This window comes from Nothoprocta perdicaria, unplaced genomic scaffold (genome assembly GCF_003342845.1).
Source record: "Nothoprocta perdicaria isolate Ctin4 unplaced genomic scaffold, notPer1 scaffold_475, whole genome shotgun sequence".
NCBI lineage: Eukaryota > Metazoa > Chordata > Aves > Tinamiformes > Tinamidae > Nothoprocta > Nothoprocta perdicaria.
The window spans coordinates 126,648-151,670 of record NW_020455727.1 but is presented as its reverse complement, the minus strand read 5'-3'; the positions used below and the strand labels follow the sequence as shown (position 1 = coordinate 151,670).

The window sequence follows — 25,023 nt, the reverse complement described above, 5'->3', positions numbered from 1 at the left end:
GGAAGGAAGGAAGGAAGGAAGGAAGGAAGGAAGGAAGGAAGGAAGGAAGGAAGGAAGGAAGGAAGGAAGGAAGGAAGGAAGGAAGGAAGGAAGGAAAAAAAGGAGGTGCAGTGGAGAGAGAAGCAGTCAGGCTGTCATTGCAGAGATGACACTGATCTCGAACACTGATCTCGGACTTCCACGGACACTGATCACACAGACTGCATGAAGCCTGAAATCACAGTAACAAAGCAAGTGATAGACAATAAGAATATCACGACTAGTTTAGTCTCTAACATTGACTGAATAGCAGTTTGCATCAGTGTGACCTAATGCAAAGATTGCTGGATGTGCAGCACAGTGTAAGTCGTCTATGGTGTGGTATGTGTCCTACATATAGAGAGCAGGGAAAAAAAGTATACGGTTTGTGATTTCTCTAACATGCCTTCCAGAAGGTGGCAGGAACTAGGTGATGGTGGAGGTGGTGGAGGTTAAGAAAAAAGAAAATTCTTTTCAGATAACATCTGGTTGTTATAAAGGATAAAGCAATTTAAGTAAAGCAAGAAGATCAAGTAGAGCAAGTGCAAAATCTATCAATACGAAAGTAGTTTGGTATTTGAAATTAATAGTATTTGCTATTCTTGTCTTATGTAGCAGGGAAAAGTAATTTATTCCCACTCGAAGGATATTGTTAACTCAATTTTTCTTGCCTTGCTTTCACTGTTTTTGTTTTCTCTGCATTTTCATACATATAAAGGGAAAAATATCTTTAAATGATTAGTGATGATAGGAAGTGACAACAAAGGAGATTATGAATATAGAAAGGGATCAAGGAAAAACCAATCCAATTCAAAGGTATATCTATCTCCAAACCAAAGAAAAACAGTTTCTGTTTGTAAAGATGGATTAACCTGTTACTGCTTTTGGTGAATAAGATTTATAGATCTGTAAAATATGAATGTGRTGTTTCTATATGCAATCTAAAAAAAGGAGTATGTATATATTATATTCTAGGATGTTTTTCCAAATTCTGTAGGAAAACATAACTTTTTGCATTTATAGAACAGGGTAAGCACTACAAGGAGCAATTGTGAAGGAGCTGAGTAGAGAAATGCTTCCCATGTTATACTGAGTTTTAACAGATTGCTTGCCATTAGGTGCAGCTTTATCACTTTGTGTTTGGGATGACTGCGCCTTTGTGGAATGCTGTACTGGGGATATTTTAAAACAACAGTGTGTAAGCCTTCATACGAGTAGAAAATAACAGATGGTAGAAAACAGAGTTTCCTCTATCACAGGGATACAAAATGCTGCATATGTGTGTGATGGTCAATCCAGCAGTCTAATGGAAAGTATTTTTTTCATTTCTAAAGAGCTGTTTGGGTAATTAAAATAATAATGATACTAAGAGTATTTTGGAGCTAAGATCAGTGCACCAACAATGGAGAGCTATCAGATTAGAATATTTGTAATGGTCTCTTCAGAAGAATGCCAGCAAGCAATGCAGGGAAAGATAGGCGTACTTATGTGAATATAACAGCTCTCAGTGTTTAGATGGCTGTTCAGTAATAATTTTACGAAATGCGTTAGTGAARTTGTTCCATTTATTTCCAGTGATTGTCTGTAGTGCTCTCAGGAGGATCCAGTGGTACTTTGGTGCATACAAATCTGCGTGCACGTAAGGATCCACAAATCATTATATACCTTATATAATACTTCATTATTTTCCTTACTGTGTACAATTTACCTGATAAAATTTAGATATCTTATGATAGCTATGTTAAGAGATGTGATCTTATATACACCATACTCTTGGAATGATCTCCTCATCTGAAGGCATTTCAAAATTTGGTTTTGTATCATACAGTTTTTATAGTCATTTTAATTTCATAGTCTTTTAATCATAATAGTTTTTGTAACGCCAAACTGCTGTAAAAACTGAATGCTTTAACAGATTAAAAAAAATCACCATACATCTCAGTGGGCTTCCCACTGAGACTTTTACCGACTTATACTTTTTACATATTGTGTGTTTCATGCAAGTTCAACCTGATTTTGAGATGCTTTGGTGCAGCATTCATCACCTGAATAAATCTGGAAATGAATCTAAACATTTGGCTCATCTGATTTTCCTCCTCACCCACCAATTGAGTAGGTGTCTATATGTATTCGTAGGCTTATCTCAGCGTTCCCGCTCAGCTGAGCGTCCTCAGCTGTTTTTTTTTTTTTTTCACTGTGACCTGTGTGAACATCCCTCAAAAGATTCGTCTTCATATATTGCTGTAGTGGGAAAGTGGGAGGACGGGATTTGGAAGTCTTTTCTTGGAGATCACCATATCAAGATGGGTAGTAGCTCCAGTTTTTGCCTGACATCTGAAACAAGCCTTTTTTCTTCRAATAAAGAAGGATATGTCATCGTTTGCTTAGTGGAGGGAAATGCWAAACGGCCATTCATTTCTTCTCTCTTGGGGTTTCTTCCTTGCTGATGCATCCTCTTGGGCACTTTCAGGGAACAATACACTTCAGTGCCCTTCTTCAGCTTGTGCCCACAAAGGGGAAAAGCTGATTTGGAACAAGATCTGTTCCAGCAGAGGTATTTGTGGTATCAAGAAAACCTTTCTTGGCTGGTTAGTCTGTGACTTCCCAGTTTCTCCTGAAAGCAAAAATCTGCTAAAACAGGTYATAACCCTAGTAATCTCTATAGGGTGCTATATTTGATTGCTCTAGACTCATACAGAGATTGAGGTCAGAAGGCTGCTGAGAAGGTTAGAGATGCTGTGAAGATATTTAAGACACTAGGGTTTTTTTTTGAGAGCATCAACACATTTCTCTGCTAAAGCATCATGTTTATGAACTTTATTTATTTTTTTARGTGTTCAGACTTATAAAGCCTATCTTCGTTCTACCCAATTTATATAACTTTATGAAGAGTGTAAAATGAAATATTTATTCTATTTTAATTTCTCAGTATTTCACTAGAAAATTATTTTTAAATATTGGCCTTCTGTCCCTATCTGTGTCAGAGAAAAGAGTGTGTGCTTCTGTCCCTATCTGTGTCAGAGAGAAGAGTGGGTTTTTTTTTTCAAGATTTAAAAATACGTTTCCTGTCCTCTGGTGGAAGTTTTTGGAAGCACTACAGTATTTGATGGCGTGATTGGTCCAGCACAGCACAAAATCCTGCAAATGAGAGGGTGAGTTTCCTAATTTATTGACACAGCTCAATTAAAATAGAATGAAAATCAAATCCCTAAAATAGAATGAAAATCAAATCCCTAAATCAGGAGCTAGGCTCAGCAAGAACTGGCAAATAAAAAGACCACCTGTCTCAAAAGGCATCCAATAAAAAACAAATTAGGCCGAGGATTGCTAGGAGCTCTGTTGTTTCTTTTGGCATTTTCAATGAAAGTGTCTTCAGGTGCCTATGGCCATTTCAAGCGCGTGTGTGCAAGGTTTCATAAAGTAAAATTTAATCACAAATTCTTCATGATAGTGTTCCAAAGAGCCCAAAAGACTGTTGGTTAGAGAGAAAAAAAAAAAAAAAAAAAACTATTTTGACCATTTTATTTGTGGACTATGCAAATGGGACACTAAATCTAGAACATTACTACAGCATTTTCGACTGGCTATTTAGCACAGAACCAAACAGAGTATCCATGTCTCATTTAACTCAGTAGCAATGTTGAATCCTGAATATACTACTTTTTGAATTATAAAGTGCTACATTTTCATTAAATTAATCATTCTTCTTGAGGCTGTCCAGCTGAGGGGGGTTGAGCAGCTGTTCAGCTGACAATGAGGCCGRCCTCTTTGCAGTGGTGGCCACTGATAGGACTAGAAGAAACAGCCACAAACTGAAGCATCAAAAGTTCCACAGGAACTTGTGGAAAGATTTCTTAACAGTGAGAGTGACAGAGCCCTGGAATAGGCTGCACAGAGAGGTTGTGGAGTCTCCTGTGGAGATCTTCAAAACTCACTTGGATGCCACTCTGTGCCACATGCTCTARGTGACCTTGCATGTGCAGGGGGTTGAACTAGATGATCTCTTAAAGGTCCCTTCCAATCTTAAGGATTCTGTGGGTCTGTAATTATTTATCTATGAATTTTTAAGTTCTTTTTTCCTATAAAGTGAAACTAAGGCACTTATTGCTGACCGTTCCTGTCAACTGTGTTAATACGAATGGTCTTAAAAGTATGTGGAGCTTTACCTCAATAGAAATTTAAAAAAATGAGTTATGCATTTTGCATTTGTTTTGGAGAAGTCCACAAGACCCATTAGTTAGCCTAAATTAAGAAGAAGTGCCTTCAGGTGCATGACTAAAGGCCATAAATAGTCATTTTCTTCTGCCCAAGAATATGCGTGACTATTTCAATTACATTCATTTTTTTAAATTTGAAGGAATGAAATGAGGACCTGAATAATGAGCTTTAGTTTTTTTGAGCTAATTGAAAGTTAAGAGCAAGATAGGCCTTGCTAATTGCATGGAAAAATTCAGTGGTATTTTTTGCAGCGACTGTTTGATATTTTTGTTAATAAGATTCCTGCTTCATTTGCCATGCAATGATAATTCTTTCAGAAGAGAAGAGAGATGCTTTACCAGTTACAGAGGTTAAACTGTCGTTATCCATGGGTTGTGCTGATTTACTGCCACATTATAAAGAAGAGTCACTCTAAGCAACTGAATACTGAATAAGTAAGTGATGCACTGAACATTTTAGTGAGGAGTTCAACACCCCACCAAATGAAACAGATCAACCATGATGACACTTTCAAGCCTTCAGGGAAAGAGGAGATTTGGGACGTGAGGAATAGTTGAAAATAATGCTTTTTTCCTGTTTTGCTTTCCCTGTTGTTGGGGCACTTGTATTTGCCATTTCCACAGCTAAGCTTTCTGTTGGCTTTTGAGTAGGATCTATGTGGGTAGAAACCATCACCCTGTATAAAATCTTGGCCTGCTATCAGCAATGGAGATTTTGTCACTAGCAGTTSTAACCTTGGGATTTCACTTTCTTCCCTGCAGTGAAAAGTTGCTACAAAGTGTCTGCTTTACTTGACATAACACTTGAACTTCCTTTAAGTGGTGCAGATGTCTTACTGGTCGGCCAGTCCGACCAACAGCAGATTTTGTGCTGCTGTTTATCACTCAGGCACTGTATAACTTTCCCTGTAAAGCTAGTAACTGAGAGAGAAAACGTCACTAGTAGAATCCCTAAAATCTCTAGTTTTACGTCTTTGGGTTTTGCTTTAGGGTTCAACAACTCATTTTTAAGACATTGGCAGGTTTAGGAATTCAGATAGCTATTCATGTGACAATTCTTTTTGTATTAAGGATTGTCATTTCAAATATGATGTGAATAATATGAATAATACACTGTTACAAGCCATAAAATGGTTAGATAATTTGGGTGCAGATATGTTAAAACATTATCTCTACTGGCAGAAAAAGATCAGAACTCTCATCAAAGAAAGTGTTCTGATTTACTAGACAAGTATTTCAAAATTGTCTCTAATGGTGCTGAATGTGTGTTCATTTACTGCACGTATTATATTTTCTTTTTTTTTCTTTATTTCTTTTCTTTTTTCCTTGTTACTATTAAGAATTTAGATAGTTTCTTCATATTTAGTTTACAGAGGCTTGCTTGGCAAGCACTGTCACCAATAAACCAATTTCTTCAGTTAGCCATAGCTTAAGTAGAAACTGGGCATTTATAACATAATGTATAGTATTTATAGTATGTATAGTGTGATGGGATTTGGAGCTGGTATACTAAGCTCTAGCTTCATCCATTGAGCTTCTCTTCTGAGCTGTGTTGCAAACGAGAGAGTTAGGGACTGCTGAGATGTTCTGTTCTGGGACACTGACACCAGGCAAATCTCAATCTTAAAACACATATTTATGCTCAGCTACTAGGAAGTTTCTCTGTTAATAACTAAAAATCAAACATCAACCATTAATTAAYAATGAAGTAACAAATTTATTGGTTGAGTATTGGAAATAGTTTATTTGATACCGTGCTGTTGTTTCTCATGACCACTGTGATTCTTTGTTAGTAAAGTCACAGTAGTAGAACTTGAGTCTTTTGATGACAGAAAGCCAGAGTGAAAGTAGGTATCTTTTCTATTGCCAAACCCCACTTTTCCATAGCTAAAGAGCAATCTGATCTAAAGAAGATAGCAAATCTGACCTCTTTTTGAGGGTATCAGAACTAGTGTGTTCTGCAAAGAGCAAGCTCGATGTCAGCTGTCTCAATTCTTCCTTGGCTACAACAGGTTGCCCTGGACCCTATCGATTTGACTTTTGAATAGCTCCAAGCATGAAACCTCCACAAGCTTTTTGAGCAATATGCTCCGGTGTTCAACCATCCATGTGTTTGAATGTAAAACAGATGGGGCAAAATCACGAACTGGACTTCATGATACAYTGTCATTTTAACTTCTCATATGGGTTTTTGGAACAATTCATACTAGCATTCAGTGTTTCTGATCACACTGGATATTCTAAAAATCTCTGTTCTTTGGCCTAGAAGACATTAGGTACTGACTGTTGTCTTTTTCAGGAACATCATGCTTTAGATCACTTGAGCCTTCCTGTTATGCCTTGATTAAGCTTATGTAACAAAGAACTTTGGGAAACTTGAAGTGCTTTAACGCTCTACTATTCTGTTTGAAGTCGGATTAAAATTAAATGCATGCTCATTGTGGGGATAGTAAATTGTGTTTTGGATAAGACTTGGTGAAGTTCCAGGGTGAAAGCATGAGACTGTCATGACTTGGTGAGTGTTTGATCCATGCTTGTGCAGAGCTCTGATTTATTCCCAGCCATTGGCTTTTCCACAGGAAAAAAAAAAAAATGGTTTGGTGTAGCAGTATCAAGYTAAGGGAAACCTTTATTATTTAAGTGTGCATTCAGTAGCTGTATCATTCTTGTGTAGAATTTGCAAGTAAATTTGAAGTGCAAGGATTGTACAGTCAAGTGGATAGAGCACTTGGCAGGAAACTGAGGGACTTTTCTTTCAGTCTAGAAATTGAGTCTTTGCACAATGTTTGGCACTTTATCACTTCAACTCTTTCTGGCCTTGCTCCACCACAGGAAAGAGGAGACTGCTTTGGAATGAGATCTCTAAGAGTCTAATAATGTCTATAATGATATAGTTCTCAGCAAAGGTTTGGATAATCGTCTTAAAGTGTGTCATTAGTTTGAATTTATTCCTTAGTTGAATTAAGGTTTCACATGTGCATTTCTGTGTATCAGTTGTACACGCTGATCCTTGATGGACCAATGAAGAAATTTTAGTGATTTTTTACTTTGTAAACCAAATTCTTGTTTTAGTGGGAATTAAGATGTTTATAATGGAACCCTGTTCTTCCACTGGTCTCCCATGTCCATGGTCCTTTCAAGGTGTCCCTGTCCCAGCATGAATCTCATTTCTCCACATGTGCCTTTTCAAATTTCTCCTCACATCTCCCCTCTTCTGTCTGTTCCTCTGCCTGCATTCACATGTGTCCTGACTTGCCCCGCAATTTTCTCCTGTTCCTTGAGGCTATCACCCTTCTTTATGTATGCTTGAGTAGCAGTACCAAATATATCTCTCTCTGACAGTTGAAGATTTGGTGGATGATGGGCTGTTTTCATCTGTTTCAGAGCCATCCGGCACAGGGCAGCTTATGGTTTCCTCATGTTAGGGGAGCTCTCTACTACCAAAACTCTGTTTTTTAATTACTTCTTCAGAAGTAATTCACAGATAATTCATGGAGTACTAGTCGTTATAGGATGGTAATTGGTTGTTGGTGTCTCTGCTGCTGAAGTGATACTATAGTGTCAGCAAGTGCTGATCTGTCCTAGATATGTACCTTTTGCTCTCTGCAAAGTAAAAAAAGCTTTAGCATATAACTTTTTTGTTGTTTTTTTTCTTTTTCCAGAATTTCTTTAGCTGGTTAGTAACCTGCAAGAAAATGCCGTATTTTAGAAAATTTCTCTTTGCCTTGATTGTTGATGTTCTTCTTTTTCTCCTCAATTGATCCCAGAAGAAATAAAATCTCTTCAACATTAATTCTTCTTTCTTTATTGTCCTTTTTAGTTAATTTTCAATTCACTTTTGTACTTTCTATGTTTCTATTCATCTCCCATGAGAAATTAGACAATACTCTCCTAGTTATAGTTCAATACTCTCCTTGCTTAGTTCAAGGGCTTTCTGAAAATGAATGCAGGGTAAACTGAGTAAGAGGAGAACTAGCTCGTGCTAATTAATTCAYGAATATTGTATTATCCAACCACACTACTTTAAGAGCAGAAACATCTTATAGCACTCCAGATTATTAATATTGCCTTTACRAGGTTCCTTAATTAGTTGAAATATATTTGACCTATCTGTAGTGCTCACATTAAAAGGTCACAGCAAGTGSAATCCAAATAGCTTTTTTTTTAAGTTCCTGAACACTGCAGTCAAACTGATGAAACTAAGAATAAAAATAGAGAACTCAATAGAAAATGCTAATTAAGGCTGTTTTTTCTGTTGCTTTGGTGAAAGACTTTTCACTGTGAAAATTTCATAGAATCATAGAATCATAGAATGCCGAAGGTTGGAAGGGACCTCAGAGGTCATCGAGTCCAACCCCSCTGCTCACACAGGGTCACCTAGAGCACRTGGCACAGGGCTGCATCCAAGTGGGTTTTAAAGATCTCCAAAGAAGGAGACTCCACAACCTCTCTGGGCAGCCTGTTCCAGTGCTTTGTCACCCTCACAGTGAAGAAATGCTTCCTTAAGTTCCTGTGGAACTTCCGATGCTTCAGTTTGAAGCCATTTCCTCTAGTCCTATCACTGTCCACCACTGAAAAGAGGCCGCCCCCCTCCTCCTCACTGCCTCCCTTGAGGTATTTATAGACACTGATCAGGTCCCCCCTCAGCCTCCTCTTCTCCAGGCTGAACAGACCCAGCTCTCTCAGCCTTTGTTCATAGGGCAGATGTTCCAGGCCCCTGATCATCCTCGTAGCCCTGCGCTGGACTCTCTCCAGCAGCTCCACATCCCTCTTGTACTGGGGAGCCCAGAACTGGACACAGTACTCCAGATGTGGCCTCACCAGGGCTGAGTAGAGGGGGATGATCACTTCCCTCGACCTGCTGGAGACGCTCTTCTTAATTTGTTTGATAGGAAGAGACTATTACGGATTATAAAATCAGACTGCCACTAAACACCTCTTTTTTACACCTTCTTATAATTCCATGATTCTTCAGGCAAGTGTTTCTCTGACTGCTGGGCAGACAGAAGCATCGAGGGCTTACTTAGGTCTGTGAGTGAACTATTTGTGTACTCATCACCAGCTGGAGAGGAACAAAGGTTGGTGTGAGCTCACTGAAATCATACTGATCCTTTTTTTTTTTTTTTTTTTAGAAAGTGAAAAGATCTGTTATATCAGCTATAGGCAGGCAAAGAGTTTACCTGTGCTAGGAGAAGTAGCGGACCTGAACAACTCATCAACTGCTTCATCCAACAGTTGTTTACATCTGTTAGAACACAGAAAGCTGGCATGCCCTGTAGATAATGTGCAACACATAGAGTTGCACAATAAATGTTAAAGAACAGTCATAGTGATACCTATTTATCATATAAAGACCCTCAACATTAAATTAGGCAAAATTGTATGCTTACCAAAGAACTTTGCTATAATCTGTGCAATTGTTTCATCATTTCTTGAGCGTATTTCTTGAATTACTGAGTTGCCTTGAAGCTCTGTGTTTGGATTAGGAAGACATAGTAGTCACAGCAGCTGGAACAAAAAGCACAGGTTTAAGTTACAGGACAATGGGTTGAAAATACTCAGTCATTTCTAAGCCTGACCTGTGCATGCATTCGTGAATGTGCTAAGATGTTAGCATCCTTGCAGTAATTCATTTGAAAAACATAATTTGCAACAGGATGTTCCTTATCCCTAGGACAGAGAAAGATTTTGATGTAGCAGTRCTCTTTAAGCTATTCCCACTCGTAGGTCTACCATTCTACCACTCACCATGAGCTGGCAGAGCTAAAAAGTGAACCATGTGGCACAAGAGATTGCAGCATGAAAAATGTTAAGAATTGAATGATTTTTTTTTTCTGCAGTCTAAATTGGTTTGGATTAAATTGTTCTTTTTGAAAACAATGACAGTAACCAACAAGATAAAATTCATGTACTTATCTCTTAAATAAAGCTGAAGTGTGCTTGGAGAAACAGTCATTTTGCAAATCCAGAATATACGCATTTCAGAATTTGCGTGTAGTGTAGGGGAGGAGTGCCAAACATGTCACAGATGCCTTTTGCTAAATATTTTATTTGGCTCAAAACTGTCTTTTTCAATGATTTAAAGCTCAGAAGCCGTCTTGACACTGTGTGGTTTCACCAGTCTTCACTGACATCTCTAAAGTTGAGTTAATGCAGTTCTAAAACATTACCAAAAATTTCCTAAGCATCATCTGTCTTACAGAACTTGGTTAGATTTTGAAGAWTTGAGATACAAGTTATTAAACTGGCATGAGCTTCAGTGTCAGCTGCAATCCTTGATAGATAACCCAATTTCTCAAGCAGAGGCTTGGTATCCTCTRTTGAGCTCTAGTGTTTGTATTGCTTCTAGCTCCCCTCCTGAGAGCTCGTGGAGAAGCACTGACTTCTCTTTGGACATCACAGACTCCATGTGCCAAGGCAGTTGCTGCCCTGATGCCCAGACCATGCATGCAAAGGAGCACCATACTCTGAAAAATATGTCAACTTTCACCTCTTTCCTCCCTGTGAAGGTGACACATCGAGTAAACCCCTTAGTTAGGGAAGAATTTCTATATGATCATTGAAAGTGGGGTTGGGTCCACCAAAATCTGTGCTCTGTCTTTTATGTGCCTATATTTAACCTGGGAGCTGAGGATTTGAAGTCAGACTGATCTTCTGGATGCCTTACCTCAGGCATGCACATGAACAGTTAAAATTCTCTATGTTACTCCTCATTTCTCTCCTTTCATAATTTCTGTTCTGTAAAGAGATTAAATATCCTATTGCAGAGTGTCACAAAGTTATGTACAATTAAAATAGTGAGTTCCCTGAAATAACACTAAGTAAGAAAATTTTTGTGGGTTAATGTACTAAATTACAGCAGGCCAGAAAGACACTGAAACCATGGTCTAATCATGTTATGCTCGCTTCTGTCAGGTTTTTTTGCCTGAATAAGCCATGCTATCATATTAAATTGTTTAAGGTTATGCAGATGAGCATTTTGATTGTAAGAGTAAGGMATTTTTGAAGTAGAAATTAACAAATTAATTTACATAAAATTCTGGATTAAAAAAAGTATATGATGTAGGCAAGACTATGGGTTTTGCACTAAAAATACAGTTTTACAGTATTTACAGTCCTGGGAAAGAATTCTTGCCTTCGGATTGGAGAGAACATGGTTTTATTTTTATTACTGTGGTCTGTGGAAGGTAGAGGCAGGTTGTTTTGTAGAAAACAGGCAAGTTGTTTTGTAGAAAAGGTTAGATCTTCATATTCTTTGGACAAACAGACATTTGAGCGCCGCATGACAACTACATTGTCTTGAAAGTGTAGTTTCCAAAAACTGAAGCTTACTGTATGTCTTTGTCATGTGTTTTTCAGGATACTAAAATTTTATACGGTGCCTCCCCAAGAAGAGTGACGAGAAATGGCTTTAGGAAACAATACCCAGAGGAGCTATTCCATCATCCCCTGTTTCATTTTCGTGGAGGTAAGTGAACATTAAGGTGATTCAAAAATTAGCATCAAATAGCACCAGGTCTAGGAGGCACACAGTTTTGTCCCCTAGGGATAAAGTCATTTTTGATCCTATTGTTCATGAGGAAGAATGTTTTTTTGTCTAATAAGGTTAATATCCAACATATCACTCAGACAGTGAGGTACCCTGAAGACAGTTCTGCATGAGTTAGTCAGGCCTCAGATGCAAGCATACCAAGTAAAGTAGATACAGTGTGTTTTCAAGGATTTTCKTCACCTAATTTGCTGGTTATTCCTTGTATATGCAGTGCAGAAATGAAAGGAGAGACTGGTATCAAAGTCTTGTACCAAATGGTTAGTCAAATCTTCTGTTTTTTTCCCTCAGAGCGCTGACCTCTCTCAACTGACATAGGACAAGGATAGTATGCAGAACTTCCCTAGTCCCTGCTCCACTGCAGTCCCTTGTTCATAGTATCTCCTTCACCTAGGAGATCCAGCTCCCTGTTTGTYGTTCTTCATTGTCTGTGCTACTAGCTTAGCCCTAAAAACAGAGAGGATCCCTGGGCATTTAATGTAAAGTTTTTCTTTTGACATCAGTTGGCAGGAGGAATCTGGTTGAAAGTTGAGGGCATAGGAAAAGCTGATGGCAGAGCTCAGCACAGCTCATTCAGAGCCACAGACGCCAGTGCATGAGTGTAGCTGAGCCTTGTCACTTTCTTTGTCCTTTCACAAATTAGCCTTGCTGATTAAAACACAATTTTAAATTAAGAATGAGTCAAAAGCACAGAAACAATTTTTGAAAGTATGTTCTTTATCTGCTACACTGGATGAAAAGATGTGCCAGCTCTGTCTGTTTTTCCTCTCTCTTTGTCCATCCTATAGATTATTATTGTTCAGTGTAGCTATTGCAACTTCAAATATATAGACTTAAATCAAATATTGTAGCTATGAAAAAAAAAAAACAAGTAGGAAATCTCATTTCCTTCTGGAAATGCAGAGATAGTAACCATTGAATCTGAAAAGTCTGCAAATCTGAATGCAAACTGGAAGTGCTTTGCTTTTCATGATACTGTGGCTCTGATACCAAAGGGACTCCAATTTTATTTTCTACTCTAAAGTCCTGCTAAAGTCACATAGAGGACAATAAAACATGTTACCTGTTTCTCTCATGAAGCTTTTCCATGTGAAAAGAGTTGTTTTTCTGGCAGCAGATATCTTAGGTTATCATGAGTAAGGAAAGAGTAGATATTATTACAGTTCTGTTCCCAAGGCTATAATGCCTCTCTCCACTATCTTCGCCATAGGACGTGGTCCCTTGGTTGTGAATTTTGAGATATTTATTCTTAAAAAAAAAGGCTTTTTTTTTTTTAATCTGAGTGTCTGTCATATTATATGCCAACCCAGTAGATATTTGTGAACTGTCTGATACACTGTGTGGTTTCAATAAGTTGTGATAGCAGTGGTGAAAATGAAGTGTCACAAACAATTGTGGTATTTTAAATAGTATTGTGCTTCAGTCGGTATAAATTTGGCATTTCTATAATTTCAGCAGTTATTCACATTCCATTTTTCTCTGTTTCATTTTTCTTACTCCCAACTAACTTGTAACAGTTATTATAAAGCTTGACTTGAAGATGAATGGCTCATTATAAGAACTTATGCCCCATGCCTGACTTTGCAAATTCCTTTTTATATTCAGAACAAGAAATTTTAAATAATATAGAGGTAGCATGTAACATCTAATCTATAATGGCAGAAATGTTAAATCAATGTTTTCTATCCTTAATTAGAAATGTAGTGCCATATTAAGAGTAGATTTAAAGACTAAATGGGAAATCATTAAACTAATCTCAGCCGCTTAGCGAATCTGAGTGTCTGTCRCAAGTATTAAGGGTGGTTTTCTAGGTGCTTTGTTTGTGTTATAACTGGTATCATTGCATGTTGGCATTTGTCACCAGGCGTTCATGATGACTTACTATGTTAGATTTTGTTAAAGGCGTAGGAAGTTGATTAGGAAATATACCAATGTCTTCCTTTTCCCAGCCTCCTTTTGCACATCAGTGAAAGGAGCCTTCAGGGGCTCTAACTAAGCCCTGGCTCACATGAGCCTGCAGAAGATATAAAATGGTTGAAACATTGCTGGTGCTGGGAGCAGTGTATGTGCAGACAAGTCCTGCTCCTTGAGGATGGATGTTGCCTGGATGCCCTAGAGCATCTTTCTTCTCCAGGAACCTCTGGAGCTCTGTGGCATTGGTGGGGATCCCAGAGCATGCTGACAAGTGTTAAGAGGGCTCCTCAGCTCATTTTAGACCCTCTGTTTGTCCCAGCAATTGCAATAGCACATAGCAGTCCATTTGAGCATTTTTTGACAGATGGGAATGCTTCATAGAGTGATCTTGAGAGTTGTAAGCCAGCACAAGAGAAAGTGAGAGAAGCAGCATCTAGGAAGACAAGCACATTTCTCCTTCACATCCTTCCTATTTCATGCATTTCTTTGACTTGTGCTGGCTCTGGTTGCCAGAGCTTTTTTGTAGGACATCTCCTCCTTCTTTACGTTACTGGGGCACTAGTGACCAAGTGCTGTCAGAAGCATCTTTAATGATGTTTTAGCAAGCTGCCTGCTTATTTTGCAACACTACTTTGCAAGGTCTAGTCAAAGGATGGTTGTTCTTTACCCTTCCAYGTATTGCAGAGCTGACATTGGCTAGTGGCTACTGTCACAGAGCAGTCACCAATTTTTACAACTATTTGGAAGGTAYTTCAATTCAGGATTGCCTTTTAAGTTACTGTCTATATTAGTCTGCCGGTATTATATTTTTGAATTGCTGTAGAAATACACTTGTGAATGAGTGTGGAGAAGGGTAGAATTATACCTGCCATATGTTGTTTTTGTACCCCGCATTTTCAGAGTTTCTATATTCTGCAGATAGGGAATAAAATTTCAGAACAGTTAAGCTAGCCTCAAGTGTAGACAACAAGTATGTCAATGAGAGAGGACAAGCAGGATAGAGATGGGAGAACTGTGATGTCTGGGAAATCCCATTATTATTCCCAAATGATTGATGAGCTCTCATGAGGTCCCCATACAGCAATKCTGGCTCTCATCTCCTTCTATCTGTTGAGCCTGTTTGGGTTGCTAGTTTTCTAAGACAAAACTCATGCTAGGTAAACAGAGGGGAGCAACATAATGTGTGGCTTTGATTTTGGTGCAAAGTGATTGCACCTATTTTCACAGCATTTTTGACACCTATTGTTATTAATAGAAACTGTAACACARTGTGATAATTGCACTTGCCAGGAGATGCTGCAAAGATACCTTTAGGTATTGTTAGTAAACAGCATTCTCATATATGCTACTTCAATATGGAGGCATGCAACAGAATGTGCAAGTCACTGCATGTTGAAAGCTGCCAACACCTCTTCTCCCATGGAAAATATTGCTTTATCTTGTGAATCCATAACACCTGGATTCTAGTTGTCTAGCAAAAAAAAAAAAAAAAAGGAGAATTTGTTTTGAAATCTGTGCTGATGTCCCCTCATTTATCTCCTATTTCCTTCCATTTCTTTTCGTTCTTTGTCAAAGGCTTGTTTTATGCTATGAGTTATTTGAGGACTTATTTCCAGGCACAAAACTCAGGGGAGCTGAGCCAGGGCATCTTATACACATGAAAACATAGTAATTTCCTGGTACTAGGTTTAATTAAACTGCCTTAAACTGATCAAAGAGTTATTGAATGTGAAATGACTTCAATGTGACTGATGTATGGGTCTCATTGTTTTTCATTTGGATTATTGTAATCCTGAAAATGAAAAGGTAGGTTAGGGCAGACTCAAATAAATAACACCACCAAGTTTAAAAGGCTGGACATCTTTCAAATTCTGTAATCTGAAGATCCTACTTTTATATGATAAATTCATTATTCTGCCTTCAGGAAAGCTTTTGCAGGCARAGTGGAAACTGTTTCTTCTTGACAACTAAATACACAGTGCATTGTGCAGAAGATTTTATGAGGAAAATCTCTTCCTTTCTTGAAGAAAACAACTGTAGCACAGTGAAAATTATGGTAAAATATGAAGCTCTAGTCTTATATCTGCTCTAATGTAAACTTCGATTTACAAAGTTTACAAAGTTTGATTTGAGCCTGTAGAYATGCTGTAGCATTATAGGATTCTTGTGTCCTTGGCAAAATTTTTCATTTGTGTTTTACTCACTTTTAATAGTGGACTCATTGAGTCGTCTTCTAATACTGGTTAAAATCTAATGATAAGAAAGAAGAGTTTTGATTTTCAGGGTCACAGAGCTGTCTCTGCTTTCTCTTCTCTGAGTGATTCTTTAGCAGAAGAATTTCCAAGGTACTAAGATCATTTGTGTGAGACAAACGCTTCCTGAATCCCTGTTTTCTGGAACATCACAGTAGGCATTAGGAAGCTCTGAAAACATGCTGAATTTAGAACAATCAAGATATACATGGCMCTTTCCTTTTTCATCTACAAGTTCTGTAAACTTGAAAATTTTGCTCATTTGAGTGTACTTACTGGCATCCTCTAATTTTGATCATGGTATTTAGTAGGCTCTGTGGGAGTTCTGTAAAATCCACCAGTTCAGTGGCACTTGTCTTCTTCTCATTTGCATGCTGTAATCATCAAAGCAACATTTGGAAAAGATGTAAAAAGTTCTGGTAATCACGTTCTATCTGTGTTTCAAAAACATAAATATTTCTCTTCTAAGAAAAGTTTGTTGATTATGCTACAGCTTTAATGATATGTTTAAAGTCACAGAAAGAACAGCCAAACAGAGGATTACAGTTTTGAATGTTCAAAAAATTGGGTTTAATTTTGAGATAGTAACAGCTGGGTGTCCTAGAAAATTCTGATTAACTAGAAACTCTCATTAACTGAAAAGACATCCTGAGTTGAACTRTCTTCCAAATAGTTGAAATAATCGATGACTTTCTTTTGTGACAATATCCAGGATCCAAAGCGCAGATTTTTTTTTTGTTTTCTGCAGAGGCAGACTAGGATCTCCAGAGGCTTCCATGCCCTGACTCAATCCTTTCCTTTGTGACAGTTGTCTTTCATGAACAACTTAAATCTCTCTGTGCCTAGTTTCTCCATCTGTAAAATGCATCTGGTAGTACTTGGCTGCTACAGTGGGTTGAGATGAGGACAAAATACCCTAAGGGACATCTCATGTGCTGGTGTTGTATAAACTCCTCATCGTTAAGTCGTCTAGTTAGATTGACTCTGTGAATTGGTGATGACAGATGCTGCACAAAATAGCAGTAGTTCCTTTTGGAGCAGGATGGTGTTTCTGATTAATCTCCCTGCTTTGGTCACTTTTGTTGCTCAAGTTTTCTTATCGCTTCTTCTGTTCGCTCAGCATATTCTTTTTACTCTTACTCTTAAACATCTCTATACATTCCCGGTTTACCAGTCACTCCTTATTTGCTTTCTTTGCCCTTCCACTAAATACCTCCTTTGTTCCAGATGGCTACATAACTCTGTATTATAAAATTGACTTAATCTCAAGCAATAATTGTCTGCTGAACATTGAATTAATTCTGTTAAATTACTAGGCARCTTTAATGTTACTTGACAATAAAATAAAAGTTTGCTTTCTTAAAAGATAATCCTTCTAGGCATTTAACAACTGGGAAGATAACATTGAACTTTATATGGCAGAAAACTTGTAACTGAAATGACTACTCTGGAAAAAAAAAATTACTATTTGATCCTGCTTAACTTTTGGAGAACGCTGACTTTTAAAATTAACATTAAGAGGCTAGCTGAATTAGCTGCTTTACTGCACTTTTCTTAAAAATGTAAGTGAAAGAAGGACTTAATGTTGCTTGCAGTTATGTGAGATCCATTTTATGCCCTCTTCATCCTGATAATTCCCTGTCACAAATAATCTCTTTGACATCTTGAATAACRTCTTGAGATTTGCACCAATTAATTTGATGCAATTTTCACAGGAGAGGTTAAAGATATCAAGAATTCTTTGCCTGTATGAGTGATAAAAATTCCATTCAATAGTAGTCAAAAATATTGACAACCCATTGTTTTAGTGATTTCATTTAGTGATTTCAGCCGACAGTTTAGAGAAGAATTTAGTATCGGGGCGTAATGAACAGGTTCATGATGTAAAGAACTTTATTTTTAATCTTTTAATATTTAAGGATATTAAATTTGACTTGTTATATAARTAAATATGCATATTGCCAATTTAAAAGTTAAAAGCTATAGTTTTGGCATATGACTGCTAGAGATAATCTGCTAGAAATAATCAAAATTATTTATATGCTTATAAGGAAAATAATTATAAAACAAGGTTTCATTTATGGAAATTTTCTGCATTACAGTTGAAGTATAGACTTCAACAAACATTGATGGATTTTAAGATGGAAGATGACTATGGCTAGACACTTAATTAGGCTTAAAATTGTTAGTAAAATAATAATAAAATCCACACTAGAAGGTTTTTAACATGGGCAATAATCTCCTTGGGGGAACAGAATGATAATGTAATTATAGCAATAATAATAACAGGATGAAAATAGCTACTCATTTTTCCCTTCTTTTCTTTTGACAAACATACTTAAATTTTTGTGTTTGTGTTGCAGTTTATGGAAGATCATTAATGTGTTGCTTTTTGTTTTCAAACTTCAAAGCCTGGAGAATTTTTCAGATTTTCCCTCTGCTCCCAACCACATGATACTGAGCTATTTATTTCCTTAGGTGTATGAAAAATTGGGAAACCATTGTAGGAGCTATTCATTATCATATCTTTGAAGTTCTCCTGATAAAATGGAACCAGTTGTATCTGCCACCTTTTTATCTGTTTGGTGTGTTTTAAGAATATCTCTAAGTTTATTTAGCATAATACTTAATTTGCATGAGCTGCATGAAACTTTAAAATGGGTGGATAAGAATGAATAGAGGTTTAAAGTCTGTACTAACTCGTATAAATACAAGTATGTGTTGTCCTGAGAACTACTCAGTAGAAAAGGTCTAAGAAATCTCACAGCAAAAGAAGGTGTATACTTCAGGAAACTAAAWTCATTTTATTTTTTGGACAGTGGTTTTGACATCTGGAAAATTTTGTAAAACAAAGTAGTGTCTCTTTCTTTTTAAATATCATGTCCAATTTCATCATACTGCCAAAGCGAGTCTCTTCTGGCCACTGACCAACTACATCAACCATAAGAAAGGATGGTTTTGTTTTAGCAGTGTTTCATGGGTGAAGTCATCAGGACCAGTCTTGCAGCAGACAGACTCATACAAGCAATTTAGCTTTTAAAGAATATTGGCATTGTCTGTTCTTCAGGAATTGTTGTAGAGTTTAAGAAACAGCTTTAGGAATCAGTCTGCCAAGTCTCATGCTTTTTTTTCTAAACTTAAGGTATTGCACCAACTTGAAACATCCCCAAGATAGTGACAGAACATTTTAGTGTCTTTATTTGGGAAGCAAATAGCTTTTGAGTTATGGTATAATCTTCTTTTGAAGCACAGAAAAATAATTTGTCAACAGCATCTGGAACCATCAAAAAATAAATAGGTACAGCTACTATGGAAACYATAGGATGTTATAACAAAAATAAAATAAAACGCATTGTTTCTGGGGAAAAAAAAAAGATACTGTATCTTCCAATTTTTATTACTCATTTCGTCAGTGCATCTCAGGCTTCAYTGCTTATTGGAGACCTCTGGGGCAGTTCAAAGCCTGCCACTTCCCTTCAACTTATCATCCCATCACAGCATTTTCTATTAAATACTTTTTCTGTGATTAGCCTCCTTTATAGTCATACTGAAATTTAGTTGTGTGTATCATTAGGAATCTCTGAGATGTTAATGAGATTGGATGTAATACAAATCGTTCTTGGATGGCATTTACTATTCCTAAAATCTGATCCTGTACCTTCTCACATGGGTAATTTTGGTCACATGCATKTTTCCAGACGTGAACTCTGAGGCTACTGAAGAGGATATAAAGGAACTGTTCATACGCAGAATTATTTGTGGGAAATACCTGTGAAGCACTATTGCAGAGAACTGGTGTTTTGAACCTCATTACATCTTGAACAAAGGATATATAGAAGGGCACTGAGGTTTGACATACATGAAATCAGTACTTATGATGATCATTGCATACAATTTTACCTTCAGTAAAGGTTTGCATACATTGCATACAGTTTTACCTTCATACTTAGAGCTCATCAGTTACTATAGATTATCCTTCAGCTTGCTGCCATACCGAAAATTACACCTTTGACAAATATAACCAGTTTAGACAATATCACGCTTAAGGGACCTGTGATTCTGGTACAAATACACAGCTTYTTGGAGCTCTCCAGTCTAACATTAAAAGACCAGGAATAATCATGTATCGTGATCTTGAACCAGAATGATTTAATGGGCCATATATCTGCTGCAGAAAGATTTTTTTAGAAATGGCTGTTAAATAAATGATTTATCAATATTTTACTAAACAGCTAGTTGATGTTATTACAGAATTGTTTCACAGTCTGTGAAACCAAGTGGTTGTTTGTAACAGTCAGTAACTCTCACTGTTTATGGAGCGTAGATAATCTTTTCCACAGTCCTTCCTGTAGTCCCCCAAATGTAAGATAAAATTTCCTATTTCTAAGCCTTGGCACCTCAGCCTATCTTGTAAATCAGGAGCATGCACGACTGTGAAGCTTTTCCAAATCTACTTCCCCAAATAATTTCCATTGAACTCCATCTGTATACTTTTCTACTATTTCTGCTAATACTATGAAAAGAGATGATATTTTTAASTGAGGATTCAAGTATGGACAGAGCTAAAATTTTATGAGTTTTCAAAACCTAAGTTTGTGCATTCTCCATTCACAATTCTGTAGCAAAGAGCTGATTCACAACACAATTATGAGAACTGAAGCAATCACTATTCACTTTTTAGAATGGCTATCTGACAGGTTAAAAACTGTGATAAAAAGGTATAGAAAAGGGTTGATTCAGATGTAACAGAACTTGGAAGCAGCAAATGTGATTTGAAGTGATAAGGTAATTGKTTTTTTTTTAAAGCTTTCCATTCTGCTGGAAAAATGGTGGAAGCAAATGAAATGGATTTTATAATGCAGTATACATATTAATAAGATGGTGTCCATTTAGATGAAGTGAAATGTCTTTGATAGTTTTCTACTTAATTTAAAGCATTGTCTCTGTTTGATTCGTRTGATTGGTCTTGATCCTGTACTCTCGATATCAGCAGGCACTTTCTTCTGGCTGTAACTACTGCATTCATCAATGTCTAACTACTGTAAACCTGCATTGCTCTATTAAATAACATCAGTCTGGGAGCACAGGCAAGTTCCATGAATTTCAATGAATGCTTTTCCATTAATGACAAAGATAGAGTGCTTCAGCAGCTTCTGAGGTTGTCAACWWAMAAAAAAAAAAAAAAAAAAAAACCCACCTCATACCTGCAAGAAACAAGCAATAGAAAAAGGAACTGAAAAAGGTGGTAAAGTTCATGTTTTTAGAAATTTAGGACTAGATTTGATTTTCCATCTTTCGTAGATAGTTCCAAAGGGTGAACTCAGAACTGCTATAATACAAGGAGATAAAATTTGATGCCTTGTATGCCAGTACAAGGATATTAGAATGAATTTTTTTAAAATATAGAATATGCCAGAAAAAAGCCATCAGAAAATACAGACTTCTTGAAATAAATGTTTTTCATGTCATGTTCATTTCATAGTACTGGCATTATATTTAATAGCTCACTCTATGTACTTTATGAACTCTTGCAGATTGTGGACACCCATATTTCTTAAAGCAAAGAGTTCTGCAGCTTGACTATGCAATTTATGTTTCGGTGTATGTCATTCGGTAGCTTCCTTTAAAGTTCCACACATCTTATATAGGCAAAAATAATGAACAATCCTTCCTTGTTCACCTGTTCCTCTGTGCCTGGATTTGGTGCATCTCTGTCGTACATCYGCCTCCATCGATCACCTTCTAAGACTGAACCTTAAGTTTAATCCTCCGGAATAGGGAAGACATTTTATACATTTGATCTCCCTCCTAGACCTTACTTTGTGAGACAGGATAACTAGAATTCAGGCAGAATTATGTACATAAGTGCAGGTAACAGTGACATTAAACATATACAGCTGCTTTCACAGCAATTTCAGGGCTCGGCTTCAGAAACTTCTAGGCTTTCTAGAGACCTCATCTGAGATTGTCAAGGGACTCCTGTGTATCCTTTGAGGAATCTGAGGTGCCTGCTGCTATCAGTTAGGCTATCTGCAGGAATCTAGGACTGCTAGCAAGTTATAGCAGCTCCTAACAGGGTCTGTCAGCTGTCATTGACCAACGATTGCTCTGGGCTTATACAGTTCAGTTCTCATCAGGCAAGCTAAACCCTCTCAGTCAAAACTAGGGAGAGAATCAGAATTCAGAACCACATATATTAGTGCAGGTAATAGAAACATTGAGCAGATGGACCAGTTTGCACAGGCTGGATATACAGAAATGCATGGACCCTGTCAGGATGTACTGACAAGTGTTGAGAGAAATGTCATTTTCTAATATTCTTGATGGCTCTTGCTATGACAAGGAAAAGGTCCCAGGCAACTACAGGCTGACCAGCCTTACTTCCGTATCTGGGAAGGGAATAGAGCAAACAATCTCAGAAATCATGTCCAAACACCTACAGGGCAAGAAGATGACTGAGGTAATCAGGATAGATTTATGAAGACTAGTTGTACTTGCACATAACCAACCACATGGTTTTCAGCAATGAGATGGCTGTCTTAGTGGATGAGGGAAGAGCAGTGAATATTTTTTACTTTGACTTTGGTTCCTGCATCATATAACATCCTCATAGATAAACTGATCAAGTACAGGTTAGGTAAGTGGAGAGGCAGGTGAATTGAAAACTGGCTGAACTGGCAGATGCAAAGGGATCAGTAGCCCCAAAGTCCATCTGGAGGCCAGTTACAAGTGGTGTACCTCAGGACATTGGTCAATATTGGGACCAATRCTCTTTAATTTTATTAATGGTCTAGATCATAGTCCATAGCGTACGCTCTGCAGATGATACAACAATATGAGGAGTAGCTGACACTCGAGATGTTTGCACTGGCAGTCAGAGGGACCTGAGGGACTGGCAGGCTGGAGAGATGAGCAAGGAGGAACTTCGTAAATTTCAAAAAGGGAAATGTAAAGTCYTTTCTGGAGGCAGATCTTATCAGTTTACATGGTAAGGTAAGGAATAAACAAGAAGGTAAGGAGTAAACAAGATGAACCAGACTCCTCCTCTCAATAGTACCAAGTGACTGGACATGAGGCAGTTAGCACAAAATGAAATAAAGTAAATTTCACTTSAACACAAGAAAGCCTTTCTCTGTGAGGGTAGTTGAACACYGGAACCTGTTGCCCAGAGAGGCAGTGGGGCCTTTATCTGTAGAGACATTCAAAAAATGACCGGACATATTCCTGAGACACCTGCTGAGGCTGACTGCTTGAGCAAGAGAGTTGGGCTAAATCACCTCCAGAGGTTCTTTCCAAGATGAACGATACTGTGAGTTGTAGAGTGCAGCCTGGCATCTGGTCCAGATATGCTTGTAGCTGGTGGCTGCATATGACCATCATCTACTTTGCCAAGTGTCCTTATGGCTGAGATAATTTCTGTAACACTGGAATTTTAAGGAGAACTGTATCTTACTTTTGTAGCTGGCAGGACTGAAGCTCAGAGTGACCTGGCTACAGTTTTTCTTTAGGCCAGTATCAGGATCTCAGCATTTACATATGAAGTCTTTTATCCTTATATTTTTTGACTCTCAGGTTTGTCTCATAAAACCTGATTGCACTTCACTAGCTGCTCATTGAATATTGATCTCCTTCTATTCTTTTCTTTTTTAAATGGCCTTGAACTAGCAATAGATTTTTTTAGAACTAGAGAAAGTAGCTTTTTCCTAGAACAAAACATCTATCAAATTACAGCTTCATTGCACTACCGCAACATTTCAAAATATATTTTAGTAATAAATAAATGCAGTCATTTGTAAAGCTGTTGTCACTGAAACATTTATTCAACCTTTTCCTTTCTTCTTTTGCTCAGCAGGTAGCAGAGTAAGAATATTGAAATATTAGTTATTTGAAAGTGTAATAAACTGTTTTCATGCATAGGAGAAAAGAAGGGCTTTTAAGCAAATACCTAAAATATGCCTGCCATGTTACCATACAAATGAAAGTAGGAAGCAAATTTGAGAGACTGCTGCAAGAAGTAGTTAATAATAATACATTTTGCACTGTGATTTTGGTGTGTTGATGAAATTAGTAGAGTCTCATTTAAAAAAAGAAATAAGTTCGGCACACGGGCATAAGCACTCACCAAACTGCAAGGATGGCAAAGAAGAGCTGAATGCCTAGCAGATCTAGCAGATTTTTTTTTAACAGAAGAAAATATTGCCAYAGCAATATGGCATGTGGAATAACTACCACATTCTGTTAGGGAGACTACTGAAGTTGTTCTGATAGAGCTATATCAGAGTGTCTCACTATGGTCTTCTGTCTGAAAAGACATTGAATGTTGGAGAATTATATGTCCATTTCTAACCCCCCAAAACTATCCAGATCTCTTCTATGATTAAAAAGTTATTCAGAGAAATGGCTTGTCTTAATACCTTTCAAAATGAATGACAACATTGATTTTTTTTTTCAAAGTCAAGATGTTTGGCTCTACATTTACCTTTAGATTTTCTGTGTTGTGAAATATTGTAGAACTGTTTAGTTCTGTCTAAGAATAAAATAGAAGTTAATTTGCATTACTGTTCTTCTAAAACCTCATAATGCTTAAACCTGACAATCTATCTGCAACATACAATAAAATGTAATTGTGGAGATAAACACTGATTTGCTTTGGAATTCGGCTTCTTTTTTACTCACATTTGCATTCCTCAAAGAGGCAGGTTTTCAGAATCTGACATGACCAATGATTGATTTGGTTTGTCTCCTGACAGGCAGATTAATAGCTAGGGCTGCACAAGGGGACCTTTTTCAGAATGAGCGAGATGGAAGTAYGGGGAAAAATGTCCAATGCAGAGAGTAAATCTGGAAAATATTGGGAAGTATGTGTACTTTGATGAGCACCTCTTCCTAACTACACACAGCTATTATGTGACTGGGCGGTAGGAATTCCCTCATCCATGGTGTTGGTCACATGGATTGGAAAGGCAAGGTTACTAGGGTGTTGGAAAAAGCATCCTCCTCCCTTGGCCAGATATGATCCCAGTAGCTTTTTTATTGGTCAGTCTGATGGGGATCCTTTTCTTAGGTTTTTTGG

The 25,023-nt window shown here is 37.4% G+C and overlaps 1 protein-coding gene across 1 annotated transcript in view; it reads left to right on the top strand.

Annotated features, from left to right (window-relative positions):
* PLPPR1 (phospholipid phosphatase related 1) overlaps window positions 1-25,023 on the top strand; it is a 116,298-nt gene that overhangs the window by 41,173 nt on the left and 50,102 nt on the right. Inside the window, exon 2 of the mRNA XM_026047093.1 lies at window positions 11,595-11,703. Within this exon, the coding sequence (XP_025902878.1) occupies window positions 11,641-11,703 (63 nt within the window). The 5' untranslated portion in view covers window positions 11,595-11,640. The remainder of the gene's footprint in view (window positions 1-11,594; window positions 11,704-25,023) is intronic.